The sequence below is a fragment of the Gopherus flavomarginatus genome, chromosome 3 (assembly GCF_025201925.1).
Source record: "Gopherus flavomarginatus isolate rGopFla2 chromosome 3, rGopFla2.mat.asm, whole genome shotgun sequence".
Classification (NCBI taxonomy): Eukaryota; Metazoa; Chordata; order Testudines; family Testudinidae; genus Gopherus; species Gopherus flavomarginatus.
Genome location: NC_066619.1, coordinates 209,136,543 through 209,153,868, shown reverse-complemented (window position 1 = coordinate 209,153,868; position 17,326 = coordinate 209,136,543). Strand labels below are relative to the sequence as shown.

The following is a 17,326-nucleotide window of genomic DNA, read 5'->3' as shown; positions in this document are numbered from 1 at the left end:
ACATTGTTTTGTCCATGTTTTTAAAAAAAGTCTTACAAGCCTTTAGTTGAGAAACTCCAGTGTCTCCATGCTCTGGAGCAGGGCCTTGAAATTTGGTAGGGGGGTCAGCCTGATGTCAAGGGTATGTGCTTTGCTGTCCCTGTGACAGTCCACCCAAAGGTGGCCAATTTATGAGTCCCTGAAAAAACACAGTTCTCACATTCCATTCTTTCCCTTCCTACAGTTCCTTTTCTCATTCACTACATATCCCTCGAACTTTGACAACAAATAAGTCAGGAAAAATGAGGGAGGAAAAGAGTCATGGGAAAAAGTAGTGTCTGATCTAGTAATTGGACATTGTATCATAATGCCTTAGCACAAGGGGGATGAATTAAGATTGCATGGGAAATCTTAATTTAGGCATTTCCTAACTTTTGAGTGCTTGACTGTGCAACCGTAATAATATACTTTTAACGATAATTTTGGCTGTAATATGTATAAGATAAAAGTAAGGTAGCACAGTTGTGTACTCAAAAGTCAGAAGATGATACAATTAAGGTTGCAGGTACAACTTTACCTTTGTCCTCTTCTGTGTATTCATTTAATTACATCATGCATTCAATTTGTTACATAATGCAATATATTAACATTCAGTTTTTGTGCAATCTTATCACGTACATTTTAGAGCTGGTCAAAATTTTTCTCACAAAAAGAGTGGTCAAAAATTGCTTTTTAATAAAATACAAAACCATAAAAAATTGTCAATATTACTGAAACTGTCAATTCGTCTCTACATTTTTATTTAAATTATTTTTAAAATTTTCTTTTTTCTTTTGTTTACTGAAAAATATTTTCTTACTGAAAACCCAGTTTTCAGTAAATGAAAAGCTTTGAAAACAGTTTTTGCAAAAAGTTTTGTATAAAATATTGCAGAACATTTCACAAAATATGGAAAATAAGAAATGGAAACAATACTCAAATTGTTCATAAAATTGTTTTCCTGGTGCATAACAAATAAATCTGGGCTCTGCAGGAACACATTTTGTAAATAAATAATTTTCATGGGTTCTGTCTTGCATACACACAGAGTAGAATATAATTCTACCAGATACTATGTGTGTGTGTCTCTAAAGGTAGTAACAATTCTATGCTTGAGAAATATTTTATGATTATGTAATTATCAGGCAGTAATTTGATGTGATGTACTTAAACATATGTACAGCATTTGACTTGGTTCTGCATAACATTTTGAGTAAGAAACTGAAACAATGCAAAATCAACCCTTCACACGTTAAATGGACTAAAAACTGCTTCATAGGACTCAAAATGTAATTGTAAACAGGAATCCAATTTGAGCAGGTGTGTTTCCTGGTGATGTCCCACTGAGATCTACTTTTGCCTCTACTCTATTGAGCATTTTTATCAAAGATCTGGAGGAAAACATGAAATAATTGCTGGTGAAGTTTGCACATGAGACAAGGTTGAAGGAGTGGTACGTAACGAATAGGACAGGCCGCTGGTACAGAGTAATCTGGCTCTTTTGGTAAGCTGGATGAAAGCAAACAGTGTGCATTTCAATATAGTTAAATGTAAAGTCAGATAACTAGGAACAAAGAATATAGGCCATACTTGTGATAGGGGTAGCAACCCCACAATGAGCCATCAAAGATTAACGAGCTGGTGTGGGCCTGCTCAGCCCCACTCTGCTACATGTGCACTCAGGGTCACGTAATGAAAGGGCAGGTAAAAAAGGAAGAGGAGAGCTCAGTAGCGAGCTGATGAGGGAGAAGAACAGACCTTCTACCCTTTGCTCCCTAAGGAAAGGGCCAGCCTAGAACCACTTCAGAGACTGCGGGAGGCTTCCAGAAGGAGTGAGGGATGCAAGCAGGCCAGCACAAAACTATTGAGTTTGGTTTGGGGACAATTTATTTGCTTTGCTACATAAAGACTGTTGGGTTGTCTGTGCTGGCCCATGGGCTTAATGAAACTGTTGCAAGAAATTCTGCGGGGAAAAGGGGACTAGATTTCTGCATTCTAGTTGAGTCTGCCCTGTCATTTGTCTTGGATTTTGAAGAGCACAGTCACAGGGACTCTAACCGGTGATTCTGAAAAAAACTCAGGGGAGGGGGATGGTCATAGTGCATAATCAGCTGAATGTAAGCTCCCAATGTGGTCTGTGGCCAAAGGGTTAATGCCATCCTTGAATGTATAAACTGGAGAATATCGAGTAGAAGTAGGGAAGTTATGTTACCCCTGTATTTGGCACTGGTGGGACCAGTTCTGGTGCCCCACAATTCAAGGATATTGATAAATTGGAGAGGGTTCAGAGAGCTACAGTACAGATTAAAGGATTAGAAAACAGGCCTTATAGACTCAGAGCTCAATTTAATAAAGAAAAGGTTAATGGGTGACATGAATACAATCTATAATTACCTACATGGGGAACAAATATTTGATAATGGGCTCTTCAGTCTATCAGACAGTTATAACAAGTTCCATTGGTTGGAAGTTGAAGATTAGATTCAGATTAGAAATAAAGGATAATTTATTAAAAGTAAGGGCATTTAACTAGTGGAACAACTTACTAAGGGTTGTGGTGGGTTCTATCATTGAAATTTTTAAGTCAAGATTGGATGTTTTTCTAAAAAATATGCTCTAGTTCAGAGATCCGCACATCCCTTGGCCCACGCTGCTTCCTGCAGCCCCCATTGGCCTGTAATCGGCCGAACCTGCGGGCGCTGCAGGTAAACAAACCATCCCGGCCTGCCATCGGATTTCCCTGACAGGCCGTGTGCCAAAGGTTGCCGATCTCTGCTCTAGTTCAACCATAGCTGTTGGGCTCGAAGCCGTAATTAATTCAAGGAAGTCATATGGTCTGTGTTGTGCATAAAGCCATACTAGATTATCACAATGGTCTCTTCTGGTCTTAAAATCTATGAATTTATGAATATGTGACTCATAAAATGCACAGGCACAAGGAGTAATGTTTACTATGCAACAGTAAATACTCTTAACAGTATTTTATATGGAATTTCATGTGTGTGTGTGTGTGTGTGTGTTTTCTAATTTTGTTTTTCTAAGAAAAAAGGATAAATTCTGTAATTTAGAAATACATAATTAGAAGTTGCTGTCCTGTGGATCTTACAAGATATTTATAAAACCACTTGCTATCAGAGTGCAACTAAATCATTGAGGCATATCTCCTGAGGAGCCCTGCCTCGGTCACTGTGTATATTTTTTACACTGTAACCAAATTAGTTCTCTGTCCATGAGCAGGTATTTTTAAAACATTGAACTGTCATTAACTTATTTTCCCAAGTATAGTCAAAATAATTTATCCAGGGGAGCACAGAATATTTTTTCCCATTTAATTCATCTCAAAAGTGCCCAAACAATTTGTATTCAACCTTTCCAAGGGTGGGGATGGGGTATTTATATTTATAGAATCAAATGATATATTTATATATTAAATTATATAATTGTGGCTATAACGTATATGTAAAATTTGAATTATAGCTGGAAAACTAGCTACAGCTGTATTTTTATATATATATATATACACAAACCCTCAGGCAGAGACTAGGCCTGCAAAATGTCAACCTGATATTTCAGCAATTTATGAGCATCAGAAAATGAGAGGCTAGGATGGAAAAACTTTGCCAGCTTTAAATATAGCTATTGCTAGCGCTCCAGCTATAATTATTTTATGCAATATTTTTTGAACATCCTTGAAGAAAATCTTTTATGAGGTGAAATTTATGGGGGAAGTGGTAGGCCTGGTCAATTGGTGCACTGGTTCAAATCCTCCTAAGTCAAACATTTACACTTACTTACTCTGTCTTTAGGCAAGACATGTTGTGCATCATTCTAAGCCAATCTTTTATGGGTAAATAAATTACAAACAGAACAAAAATACACAGAAGAGAAGAGCACTTAATATAGTGAAAATTGTTTCTAGAATCATTTCCTCTGGATATCATTTCTATTGCTAGAATGTTTATTTTCTCATTGCATGTTTTTAATTTATATTTCAGGTAGTGTTTTGTATTAAGTGTTTCTACTGAAGAATAGTTTTGTTCCTTTCAAAGTAGTACTGTCATTTTATTTGCAGATCCCAATGGAATTTTAGCTTGATATTTTAGCTTTTATAATAATGTAAAACGATTTCAACAATGGTTGAAAAAGACTCTTGAGTACCCAATTTAGTTGTCTAATTTCTAAACGGCTTAAATGCTGTAAAATAAATTGTATGTAACTGGAATTAAAATGAGCAAACCTTGTATTTTCCCTTTGGGAAATGGTTTTAATTTAAAAAGAAAGTGATGTTGCTTTTTTATGTAATGTTTTAGACAGAGATAAAACTTTTATCTAAACTGGCAAAGGGTAAGACTTACAAATTACCATTAGCACAGAGGTAAGTTCATAACCACATTCACAAAACTTTAATCAACTCTTGGGAATGTGTGTGCTGTATCAAAATAGCTATTTATTCATTTTAAAAAAAATCCTATTTAAGGGAGGGTTTGAGTAAAAAGTCATGTATAGTGAGGACACATAATAGCTGAGGCTTCAATTTGTCAAGTTTGGCTGGGCTAGAATCATAGAATATCAGGGTTGGAAGGAGCCTCAGGAGATCATCTAGTCCAGTGGCTCTCAAACTTTTTTTTACTGGTGACCCCTTTCACATAGCAAGTCTCTGAGTGTGACCCCCCCACACTTATAAATTAAAAACACTTTATATATATTTAACATCATTATAAATGCTGGAGGCAAAGTGGACATAAGGTGGAGGTTAACAGCTTGCAATGCCCTATGTAATAACCTTGTGACCTCCGCAGGGTTCTGATCTCCAGTTTGAGAACCCTCTAGTCCAAATGCCTGCTCAAAGCAGGACCAATCCCCACACAGATTTTTGCCCCGGATCCCTAAATGGCCCCCTCAAGGATTGAACTCACAACCCTGGTTTTAGCAGGCCAATGCTCAAACTACTGAGTTATCCCTCCCCACACAGGATTGAGCACGGATGGATTTTTTTTGTAGAATGTGAACTTGCCTGAACGTGTACAAAAACCTAAAGTGGTGCACATGAGTGAAATTTGTATCTTTGAGTAGTGCTTAGGCACCATTATCAGATCACTGACTGAACCAACTGTGTGGACAGTTCTCAATTTCATGTAGTTTTCTTTTTAAGTTGTGTTTTCATTTCTGGCTGTACATCTGGAAGACTGATTCTGTTCTGCTTTTTCATTTTTGTAGACTAATTTTCTCATGGCTGTGGGTGAGGCCTTTGAAAGATACAGAAGGGAGTTGAGTGTTTCAATGGCACTTTTGGCATAAATCAACTCTTGCTTGAATTTCAAATTTCCTCTTTCTTCTGGCAATAGACTAGGTAGCATATTTGCTACTGTTGTAGTCAATAGTTATAGCAACATATTTTCAAGACTTTGCTAGCCCTTCTCACGATTCATGTCAAGTGCTCATGTATCCTGATGGATATGACGCTCCTCCCCTTTGTAAAACAAATCCAGCATGACAGTCCCCATAGGGAACAGACTGAACATAGTTGTCTGTATATTGCGGAAAAAGTTTTTCTTTAGGTTTTCTCATACAAGCGACAGAATTTGCAGAAGAGTTACAAAGTGTTCCTTTTCTACATTTTAATTGCCTGTTGCAAGCTTCACGTGCCTGTGAAGGACTAAGTGCCCTGGTTACCACTTCTCTATTTTGAGGTTGATGTGGTTTGGGTTTTGATGCATTGCTTGTGGCTTTTTTATTTTTTTCAGTTTGCCATTTAGGATGTCCACTTAGCTTTTGTGAGTGTTTGTTGAAATTAAACTTCTTTTTAATGAACAGTCCTACAGCAAAGTCCTCTGTTCACCTGCAGAACAATTCTTAGCCTTTCTAGAAACACTGTCAACAAAGGTGTCAGTAAGTACCAGTTCTGATTATTGTGGTTTTTGGTTTGGTTTTTAATGTGGACAGATGTTTACTAAGAACTGACTGAGATCACCAAGTCATTTGACATAGGCCACAGAAAAGACATCAAATAAGAGTACCTTTAGGACACTACTGACTCCAAATACATTTGAAACAGAGATCCAAAAGTAAAAAAAGCTCTGTATCCCATTACCAGCTAGTACTCAGTCTGTGACTAGTTCTCACAAAGTGCACATACAACACCCTCAAGGGGTACATCTACAATGCAGCTGGGAAGGAGCATGGGTAGACAGACTCAAGTTAGTGGGGCTTGAGGTAGTGTGCTAAAAATAGCAACTTGGATTCTCAAGCTCACTCGATGCTCTGAGTGTGAGCTCAGTTAGCTGCTGTCCAAGTCTGCTGGAGCTGTAGTTTCTATCCTGCTATTTTTAGCATGCTAGCTTAAGCCCCACTAGCATGAATTTATCTGTCTTGGCTAGGAAGCTTGCTCCCAGCTGCAGTGTAGACATAGCCAGGCTTGTTGCTGTTGTAGTCTTTGTGCTTCCAGATAGTGCAGCTACCTACCTCAAAAGGGGCAGAGACAAATGGAGAACAGACAAGGCTGTGACTCTTCCAATCCCTCTCACCCTCTCCCAAGGGGACTGTATGAATGCTAAAGATATCCACCAGTCTGTCTCCCTTACCCCTTAGACCATTTTCAGGGTAGGCTTTCTATACCTTTCATATTTTGCCTGTTTAGCTTGGGGTCTGATTCTGTCACCCTAGCTGAGTATATCACTGGGACTACTCACAGAGTGAGGTACTACTCAGCATGAGTAAGGTGACAGAAGGTTTTGTCATACAAAGGCTGGAGGGGAGAGGGAGAGTGAAATGAGTATAATGTCTACTGATTCATCTCTAGCTCACACAGCAAAATCAAAGTGTCAGAAGGGAATGAGGAATGCGTTTCTGGGCTCTAATCTAAAAGGTCACATACCTTGAGTCTTATGAATGTCAAATCTGAGAATGAAAAGCAGTGTAAATAAACCTGTGTTTTTCTTTGCTCCTTGGAAAGCTCCCTTACTATCTGTTGCTGTCCTCCCTGTCAGGATCTGTCACTGTGAGGGAGATGATGAAAGCCCCCTCATCACACCATGTCGCTGTACGGGGACCCTACGCTTTGTTCATCAGGCCTGCCTGCACCAGTGGATTAAAAGCTCAGATACACGCTGTTGTGAACTCTGCAAGTATGACTTTATAATGGAGACCAAGCTCAAACCTCTCCGGAAGGTACGATATTAGTACTTTAATTATATTCAAGTGTTGAAAGGATGAGATGGCTGTACAACCTGCTGACATATTTAAGATACATTTACATTTCCCAAATGTCATTTGATTTACTGCTGCAATGAACACAGAAGCTGATCAGTTTACAGCAGTTGTGGTTCTGGTCCAATGCGTTTCATGCCCTTAGAACATTGTTTCATATGATATATTTTGCTGTTTCGATTTTTCTTCCTTAGCTTTGGTGTTATATTGGTATGTACATAGATTACAAAACCAGAAGGGACTCAACAATAATCTAATCCGATCTCTCACATATTTTAGGTCATAGAATATCACTCTGCAATTCCTCTGTCAAGCCCATAATTTTTGGTTGAGATTTATGCAGATGATTGTGCAGAGATGGAAACTGGAGATAACCCAAATAATGCTTCTAGATGCATGAATGTTAATGGTTACATTTGTGTGAAAATTTATTATACCTGTCCATGTGCATTAAGTTCCCTCTGTATATTAGGTTACATTAGCTGATTTGGTATCTAGGTAGTCAAGTATATGCAGTTTGAGGATAAATATGCTTCAAGATGAATCTTTTAAAAGTCAGTTTAATTGACAATGAAGTGTCAGTGTATAGAAGGTGAAGAAATGTTAATTTTTTTGCAAAAGGGAAATATCCTTTCTTTCTCTTGTGCTTCTCTTTCTCGCTTCCCCCAATACATCATTGTGTCCTGCTGAGGTTTTATTATCTTTAGGGTTGGAGTTTCACTAGAGCCAGCATCTAATTTAAAGCTAAACTTTAATTTTTATGTGAGGTTTTCTGAAAAGTGATTATGTAAAAATAACATCTTACTCAACAGACCTGTTACCTATGTGTATTCAGAGCCACTTTGGTGAAAAAAAGATAGGTTTTACTGCTTTTTACTCTTGTTAACACAGCCTAGAGAGTGAGCCGGATGCTATGCCTTCCTGTGTCTCATTCACAGAAATTATTTAGCAAGTTCCAATCTATTATACCAGCTAATAAAAAGCACTGGGGCTGTGCAGGTGTCATGGAAGTCTTAATTTGATCTGCAAATGCTTTATCACAGACAGTCATGTTACAGAGAAGGAATACTTAATTTTAAACTGCCAGTCCTTCAGACTAAACCTGGAATCTGAGAACAGAGCACATCTTTAAAAGTTATTAATTATTATTTATAATTTTTAATATACACAGGCAAATTGTATCTGGAGCATACTTAAATATCTTTAGTCACACACTCTGGCATGATCTAAACAAATTGCTCACTCTCGCCAACGTAACTGCCAAACTTACAAGTAAAAATTGCCATGTTTCCCAAGTGAATACACTGAGAGCATGTTATTTAAACAAAGAAGCTGCCTAATTCCACTATACATTAAATTTAAACGGGATGTGTGGAAAGCCCAAGAAATACAACTTACAGCTTCCATGATGAAAAGAAATGAAAAACTAACACCACTATTGAAATCTGAGCAGGTAACTCTCACTCAGAATTCTTCTTTCATTCTGAAAATCATATAGAATACTGGCAAATTTAGAGTGGTTACACAAAACCGCATTCATGTAAGTCTGTAACTTTCTTCACTGAATGGCAAACACTTTAGTCATGGCCCCCTGATGCTCAGTCATCACCAGTTCTTGGTAATATCTCTAATTTTGTACATGCCAGGGATTGTCCCTGCTTTTCAGAAAGTAGTTATTTTCCACTAGAAAAAGCATTCCAAGCCCAGTTTATTTCAGCAATGTTAAAAGATGCCAACCAGCCTTTTTTCCGAAAATTCATAACATACCAATATTCTATGTACAATATGGGCTTAGTGTATAACTGCATGGACCCAGTCCTCCCACTGAAATCAGTGACAAAAGTTTGAATTTTATATTGTAATTTGGTCTCAGAAATATACTTTTTCTCCTCTTTCTTGCTGGTCTTCTCTGGTTAATTCTTCTCTCTGCTCATTACTTCAACATACCAAAATTACCAGGAATTTCTTTGAAACAATACTGAGAAGTTCTTAAATTATTTATATTACTTGCATTAATGGAGTCCTGAGTCTTACATCCTTTTGATATAATATCATGGATATACCATGCCTAAGTGTTTACATTTATCTCTTCTTATCATGTCACCATGTTAAGATACACCATACAGTCATGAAGAAGCTGTTTTGTATGTTGTTGCAAAAGCAAAATTAGAATGAGAAGAGAGATCACACAGAGATCAGCCGTATGAATGTTCATGTGCGTTAGTAGTTGTGGCAGTAACACAATCTATATGAACTTGGTGGATTCAGATGTCCTAACCTGTCCCAATAATGGTCTATAATCCCACTCAGCCCTTAAAAGGCATCAGATGGAGGCTTCTCTTTGTATGCCAGAGCATTGCCTACCCACGCACTGCAATCCTGATCCCATTCCCTTTCAAATGGATGGGAGTTCTGCAACTGATCTCAGTGATAGCAGGATTAGTCACTTCATTGGGAATCCCCAAAACAATTATTTCCTCTCTACAACTGGTCAGTTTGGAACACTGAGAGTGACTTTTATGGCAAGTGTAGCCATGGTAAGGCATTGTCAGGTTAAGTGTGATCTGTAAAATTCTAGAATACAGCTACCTTCATATTTAATGGAGGAGAGGGCCACAGAGACTACCTATCTTTATCCATGCAGTCTAGCTGGGCCTGCTCTTATGGCTAAATCTTATCGAAAAAGGTAATCTTTCTCTATGCTTTTTCAACCATCTTATAGAATTTAATAGAAAATTTATAGCACTGCTAAAAAATTTATAAGATGGTTCAGAAAAAACTATCATTCTCTATTAATTAAATTCTGTAAGCTTTTACATTTACAGTTCTATACCATTGATATTATCTCTGTTAAATTCAATAGGGCCATCCCATAACTCTGGATCTGTCCATGTGTGGAAAGGTATATATTTTAAAAGTGGGTGAAAGGAGAGAGAAAGCAAGTATGTGTTCCAGGGTAGTTTGGAGTAAGGCTGCAGCTGGCTACACTAGAGAGCTTAACAACGGTGCAGCTGCGCCGCTGTAACACTGGTAGTTCAGATGATCTAAGCCGATGGGAGAGAGATCTCCCATTGACTTAAGTACGCCAGCCTCTGTGAGTGATGGTAGCTATGTTGGTGGGAGAACCCTCTGACATAGAGCTGTCCATACCAGTGCTTAGGCCAGTGTAACTTACGTCTCTCAGGGGGTGGTTTATTCACACCTCTGAGCAACATAACTTATACCGACTTAAGCTGTAGTGTGTACATAGCCTAAAAGTGTGTTACCATGAAGTACATTATCCCGTGGCCCTATTGTACATTTGTAGTGCAGTTTCATTTTGGAATAAAATAGCAAACTAAACAAATTTTTAAAAAATGAGAATACTTATTACTAGTGAATGAGGGTAGAAAAAATCGTTTTAGGAAATAGTTACTTCCAGCTAAATAGGTTAGTTATGTAGATTGAGAAATGTTGCTGTATAACAGGCAGTTTCTGGAAACTTTGATTACTTCAAGAGTGCCTAAATCGACTGTAAATGCTTCAAGACATAAAGGAATCAGTTAAAAATACAATGACAATGAAAAATGTATAGAAAAGCAATTTACATATTCCTGTCTAATTCCTCACAGAAGTTTTATTAATATTGAAAAAGCCATGGTATTCGCAGATAACCTGTTAAAGCTTCCCTTTTAAAGAGGAAAACAATATGGCTTTGATTGTAAAACCACTTTAAATATGAAAGATTTCCCACCCCCAACCCCTCACTGGTCTCCAGAGCTTCCCTTGGTGACCATCCCTTTCAAAGCCATCTATAGACCCATCTTTTCCAGACTATCCTTCTCCATGTAGACTACTGCCCTCTGCCTAGTGGATCTTGGCTCTCAGGTACCTTCTATTGCAAACCTCCATGTGCTTTTAACAGATTCCACAGCCTGTTAGGCTACTGTCAGCTCCCCCAGATCCCCACACAGCCTCCTGCTCTACAGAGCTGTTGAACTTCATTAAGGAAGGCAAACTATAAAGCATAGAAGTGCCAGCAAAATGGTAGATTTCTGAGGTTCACCCAAGGAAATTTTCAGCAACTGAGAACAGAGAAGGCTATTATTTGACAGATTTTGTGGTGACCTAGGACACTGAGCCAAGATTGTAACCTGATCTTGGGAGATATTGAGCTCCCTTTGGAAGTTAAGGTGCTTAGCAACTTTCCGGATCAGGTCCTTAGGACTCAGTCTTGCAGCCATGCAAATGAGGGTTTGAGCATCTCTTGCAAAGTGTTGCTGAGTGCCATGAGCTCCCAGTAGATCACACTTACACCCAATCCCTACTGTATGTTATGTCCACTGGAGACTTAGTCATTGATTTCATGAGACCTGAGACTACTTGAAAGACAGAACAGTGGTAGGCACAGATGAAAGAAGTGCTCAAAGCCAGGCAAGATCAAGTCCACTGGTAGGGTTGTCATAACATTTCTTCCCAGATCTGGACCTTAGTGTCCAAAATATGGGTGTTAGCATGAAAACCTCCAAGCTTAGTTACCAGCTTGGACCTGGTAATTGCTGCCACCAGCCAGGAATTATACAGTGCCTAGCTCACTGTGGTCTCCCCAAAACCTTCCCAGGGGACCCCAAGACCCAGATTCCTTGAGTCTCACAACAAAGAGGAATAAACCATTTCCCTTCCCCCTCCTCCCCTCCAGGTGTTCCCTCCCTGGGTTCCTGGAGAGATATACAGAAGCAAGCTCCGTGAATCTAAACAGAGGGATTCCACCCTCCCTGCTTCAAGTCAGTGAAACACAAGCACCGAGAGATCTAACCTCTCTCCCCCCTCACCCAGAGGGTATGCAAAGTCAGGCTTAGTAAATCTAACACAAAGAGATTTTTCCCCCTGACTTTTTCCTTCCACCAATCCCCTGGTGAGCTGCAGACTCAATTCCCTGGAGTCCCCACTAAAGAAAAACTCCAACAGGTCTTAAAAAGAAAGCTTTATATAAAAAAGAAAGAAAAAGACATTGAAAATAGTCTCTAGATTAAGGTGACAATATACAGGGTCAATTGCTTAACGGAAAAAAAATGAATAAACAGCCTTATCCAAAAAGAATATAATTTAACACATTCCAGCAACTACACACATGTAAATACAAAAAAAATATAAACCTATTGTCTTACTATCCTTGTACTTACAACTTGGAAACAGAAGATTAGAAAACCTGGAGATAGAAAAATCACTCTCAGAGCCGAGAGGGCACAGACCCAAGACAAAGAACAACGAACTCACACCCAAAACTTCCCTCCACCCAGATTTGAAAAAGTCTTGTTTCCTGATTGGTCCTCTGGTCAGGTGTTTGGTTCCCTGTGTTAACCCTTTACAGGTAAAAGAACATTAACCCTTAGCTATCTCTTTATGACAAGGGTAGGGTAAGATATACACAGTCCAATAAGGTGAAATAACAGTGAGCTCTACAGGTGAATGGGCCAGTAAGAACACAGTAGATGGCATATGAGGCACTGAACAGTTAGCTGAGAGAAATGCTGTTTCCTAGATACAGTTAGCTGACTCCCATGACTAACTGTGGTATGTAACTTGTCTCTTAAATCAGTCACCGTACCAGATGACTGGAGGGTAGGTAGTGTAATGTCGATTTTAAATAAGGCTCCAGAGGCAATTACAAACTGGTAAACCTAACTTTAGTACCAAGCAAATTGATTGAAACTATAGTAAAGAACAGAATTATCAGACACACAGCTAAACACAATATGTTGGGGTAGGGTCAACGTGGCTTTTGTAAAGGGAAATGATGCCTCATCAATCTATTAGAATTCTTTCAGGGTATCAACAAGCATGTGAACAAGAACAATCCAGTGGGTATGATGTATTTGGACTTTCAGAAAGCCTTTGATGAGGTCTAATTGGCCACAGAAGACCCAGAAAAAGAGAGGCCCTCATAGGGCTGAGAAAGTGGCCACTGAGGGCACTAGAAGCAAAATCCCCTGCAATGCCATATCCAGGTGCAAGAGAGTGCCATAGAGGTGAAGGCATGCTATAACACCCTCCTTCCTTCTTTCTGAAAAGCATTTTGTTCTGGTCATCCCTATAAGGGCTTTGCAAACCATGGGCACTCCATGGACTACAATCTGAGAACTAATGATTAGATTGTTCTGTATCTATAACATTCTTAAGAATTTAGCCTTTTTTTGACTAGCAAGCAATTCGTGACTCCATCTTCATTTTTCTTTGAATGTATTTGTTCTTTGTAAGTACTTGCTGAATAGTTTTGATGAATAATGTTGAGCATATGGATTATTTAACAGCAGTTCTGTTTGGCTCTTTAATATTCGCATTGTGTGGTCAGTCACCTAAATATTGTTTCTGCTCCCTGTTGGATGACTAAAGCTTGTTGAATAGGGGAATAGTGAATAATGAAGAACCAGCTTCTAGTATGAATAAACATTATGTGCTAAAATGCATGAAACTGGATTCACAAACAATGAATAATGTGAATCATAGTAAACTGAACTACACAAGTGTAATAAAACATTATTAATGAATCAGCTTTTTTAAAGCATTCCACCAGCTCTACTAAACCCACCAAACAGCTGTCTGCTTAAAACAGTTATTTTCACTACTATCATCAGGGCTAGATTTGAAGCAGCAATCTGAAGGTGAAGGGCTCAATATCCTTGTGATGGGTTGGATCACAGAAACCCCCTTGGGAATGCCACCTGATGTGCCTAGATTACCTCTGAGCCTGTTTTCCCTACCAGCTTGGGACTTCAGAACCCTGCCTTGTTTGAGCCAGACACGCTTGCCTGCTGCAAACGCAGATCCAAGTCTGAACCATGTCCCCCACAAGCTGCAGGCTTAACTGAAAACAGCTTAAGAAGTGCTCCTGTCTCCAACAGTCAGATACCCAGCTCCCAATGGGGTTCAACCTCCAAATAAAATCGTTTTACACTGTATAAAGCTTATACAGGGGAAACTCATACATTGTTCACCCTCTATAACACTGATAGAGAGATATGCACAGCTGTTTGCCCCCCGAGGAATGAATACATACTCTGGGTTAATTAATAAGTAAAAAGTGATTTTATTAAATATAGAAAATAGGATTTAAGTGGTTCCAAGTAATAGCAGACAAAACAAAGTGAATTACCAAGTAAAATAAAATAAAACATGCAACTCTAAACCTAATACAGTAAGAAAACTGAATACAGATAAAATCTCACCCTCAGAAATGTTTCAATAAGCTTCTATTACAGACTGGATGCCTTTCTAGTCTGGTCACAATCCTTTCTCTTGATACAGTCCTTGTTCCAGCTCAGGTGGTAGCTAGGGGATTTCTCATGATTGCAGCCTCCTTTGTTCTGTTCTACCCATTTATATATCTTTTGCATAAGGTGGGAATCCTTTGTCCCTCTCTGGATTCCCACCCCTCCTTCTAAATGGAAAAACACCAGGTTAAAGATCGATTCCAGTTCAGGTGATGTGATCACATGTCACTGTAAGACTTCATTACCCACTTGCCAGCACACACATATATAGGAAGACTTACAGGTAAAACAGAACCATCTTCAGTCAATTGTCCTAGTTGATGGGCACCATTAAGATTCTAATTCACCATTAATGGCCTACACTTTGCATAACTACAATAGGACCTCAGAGTTAGATTTCATATTTCTAGTTTCAGATACAAGAATGATACATTTATACAAATAGGATGATCACACTCAGTAGATTATAAGCTTTGTAATGATACCTTACAAGAGACCATTTGCATGAAGCATATTCCAGTTACATTATATTCACTCATTAGCATATTTTCATAACATCATATGGAGTGCACCATCACTATCCTATTACCAGTCTTGCCACTAATTCTCACAAACCCCTGTTTGATACCAGACTATGGAGGTTTGGCTCTTGATTGCAGTATGTTCCGTTATAATTGTTTTCATAATAGCATCTTTGGAACATTTCAAATGCCAGACTTGTAAGGATCAAAACTGAACCTATTTACAGATTATCTACATTTCTATTTCTACGATACTATGAAACAGGATTGGCATTAAAAGAACATTGTTTTAACTTGACTGGTGAAATACCATATTTATTCAGAGGTTTTATGCCTCAGACTTCCATGTGCCCTTAATTTTGTATTAATGTTGTTTACAATACAGTCTAAGATTGTGTGATAAACCCATGTTTATGTACTTGAACTTCAGTAAAGGATTTGAAATGGTACCATGTGGGAAATTATTAGTTAAATTAGGAAAGAAGGGGATCAGTACAAGCATTATAAGGTGGATAAGGAACTGGCAAAAGGGGAAGAAGCAACAGGTTGTGCTAAAAAGTGAATTATTGGACTAGACAGAGATTGCTAGTGGAATTCCTCAAGGATCATTCTTGGGACCAATCTTATTCAATATTATGGTTCACTACCTTGCCACAAATAGGAGTGTGCTAATACAATTTGCTAATGATACAAAGTTGGGAAGCATAATCAGTATAGAGGAAGATCAGAATATTATACAGGAAGAGCTGGGTGACCTTGAAGACACCCATGGCAGAAATGGGATGAAATTCAATAGTACAAAGTGCAAGGTCAAACACTTAGGGTCTAATAATAAGAATTTCTACTATGAGCTGGGTCTTGTCAGTTGGAAGCGACAGAGGAGGAGCGAGACCTGATTATGTGGGTTGATTCCAGAATGACTATGACCCACCAATGTGAAGCATCTGTGAAAAAGGCAAATGCGATCCTAGGATGTATCAAATGAGTCATTTCCAGTAGAAAGCAGTATTAATGCCATTGAACAAGGCACTGGTAAGACTTGATTTGGAATACTGTTTACAGTTTCATCACCTGTGTTCAAGAAAGGCAAATTCAAAATGAAACCAGTGCAGAGAACAGCTTTTTGGGTGATAATGGGAATGAAGGGTCTGTCTTATGAAAGGAGATTGGAAGAGCTTGGCTTGTTTAGTCTAGCAAAAAGGCATCTGAGAGGGGATATGGTTGCTCTCTATAATTGCATCAGTTGGATAAATAGCAGGGAGGGAGAAGAGCTATTAAAGTTGAAAGAGAATTCTGGCACAAGCAAAACTAGGTATAAACTAGCCACGAACAAATTCAGGCTGACAATTAGAAGAAGATTTCTAACCATCAGAAGGATGAGATTCTGGAACAGCCTCCCAATGGGAGTTGTGAGGGGCAAAAAAATTATTTAGTTTTAAGAGAAAGCTGGACAAATTTGAGTGTGACTGTCTGATGGGATTGCTTGTGGTGGTAAGGGGGGGGACAAGGCTCAACAGTGCTGGAGTTCACTTTTGGTTTATGTCATATGTCCTAAAAGCTCATACTTGGGGGTTTCATCTAGTCATCTCCAGGGGTCAGGAATGGATTTTATCTCCCACTCCCCTTCCCCACTGTATTCTGTTGGGTTTCTTTTAATCTCCTTCCTCAGAAGAATGAGGGATGGTCATGGCTAGAGATGGTACATAGGATGGGGAGGGCCAGGGCTCTGAAGTGGCATGGAAAATTCTCTCTCTCTCAGGTGCTTGGCTGGCTGGTTCTTGCTCATATGCTCAGAGGTTAATTGATCATTATATATGGGGTCAGGAATTAATTTCCCCCTATGTCAGATTGGCACTCACCTTGTGAGATTTTCAGTAGAATTATGTCTGAGTCAGACGGGGCCATGGGCCAGATTCTCAGTTGATGCAAACTTGATAGCCTTGTGGAAATCAAAGGCCATATGCCAATTTATACCCGTTTGCCTATTTCAGTCTCTTCCAGGCCTCATTCGCTATAAAATAAACTTAGATATAGTTGGTAAAGTTACAGCTACAGTTTAGAGATACTCAATCCAATATTTGAAGCATGAAGCATAGTAAAAAACATAAACTGAATCAACATATTACAATAATCCATATGGAATGGATGAAAGCATCAAATTAAAATGTGCATAACACAGAGATACATCTTCAAATGGAGATTTTCCCCAAAGCCTCTCACTATGATTATATTTCAAATTACTTTTCATATTTAAATCTTGCTGTCTAGTTAAAGAGTTTTGGTCTCTGATGAGCTATTTTCCTTTAATGTATTATCCCAACTGATTATTCT

At 38.6% G+C, this 17,326-nt stretch overlaps 1 protein-coding gene across 2 annotated transcripts in view; it reads left to right on the top strand.

Annotated features, from left to right (window-relative positions):
• The window catches only part of MARCHF1 (membrane associated ring-CH-type finger 1), a 249,081-nt gene that overhangs the window by 202,574 nt on the left and 29,181 nt on the right, over positions 1 to 17,326 (top strand). For both annotated transcript variants that reach the window (XM_050946500.1, XM_050946499.1), the window contains one exon: positions 7,005 to 7,185. In XM_050946500.1, coding sequence (XP_050802457.1) covers positions 7,005 to 7,185 — 181 coding nt within the window. The remainder of the gene's footprint in view (positions 1 to 7,004; positions 7,186 to 17,326) is intronic.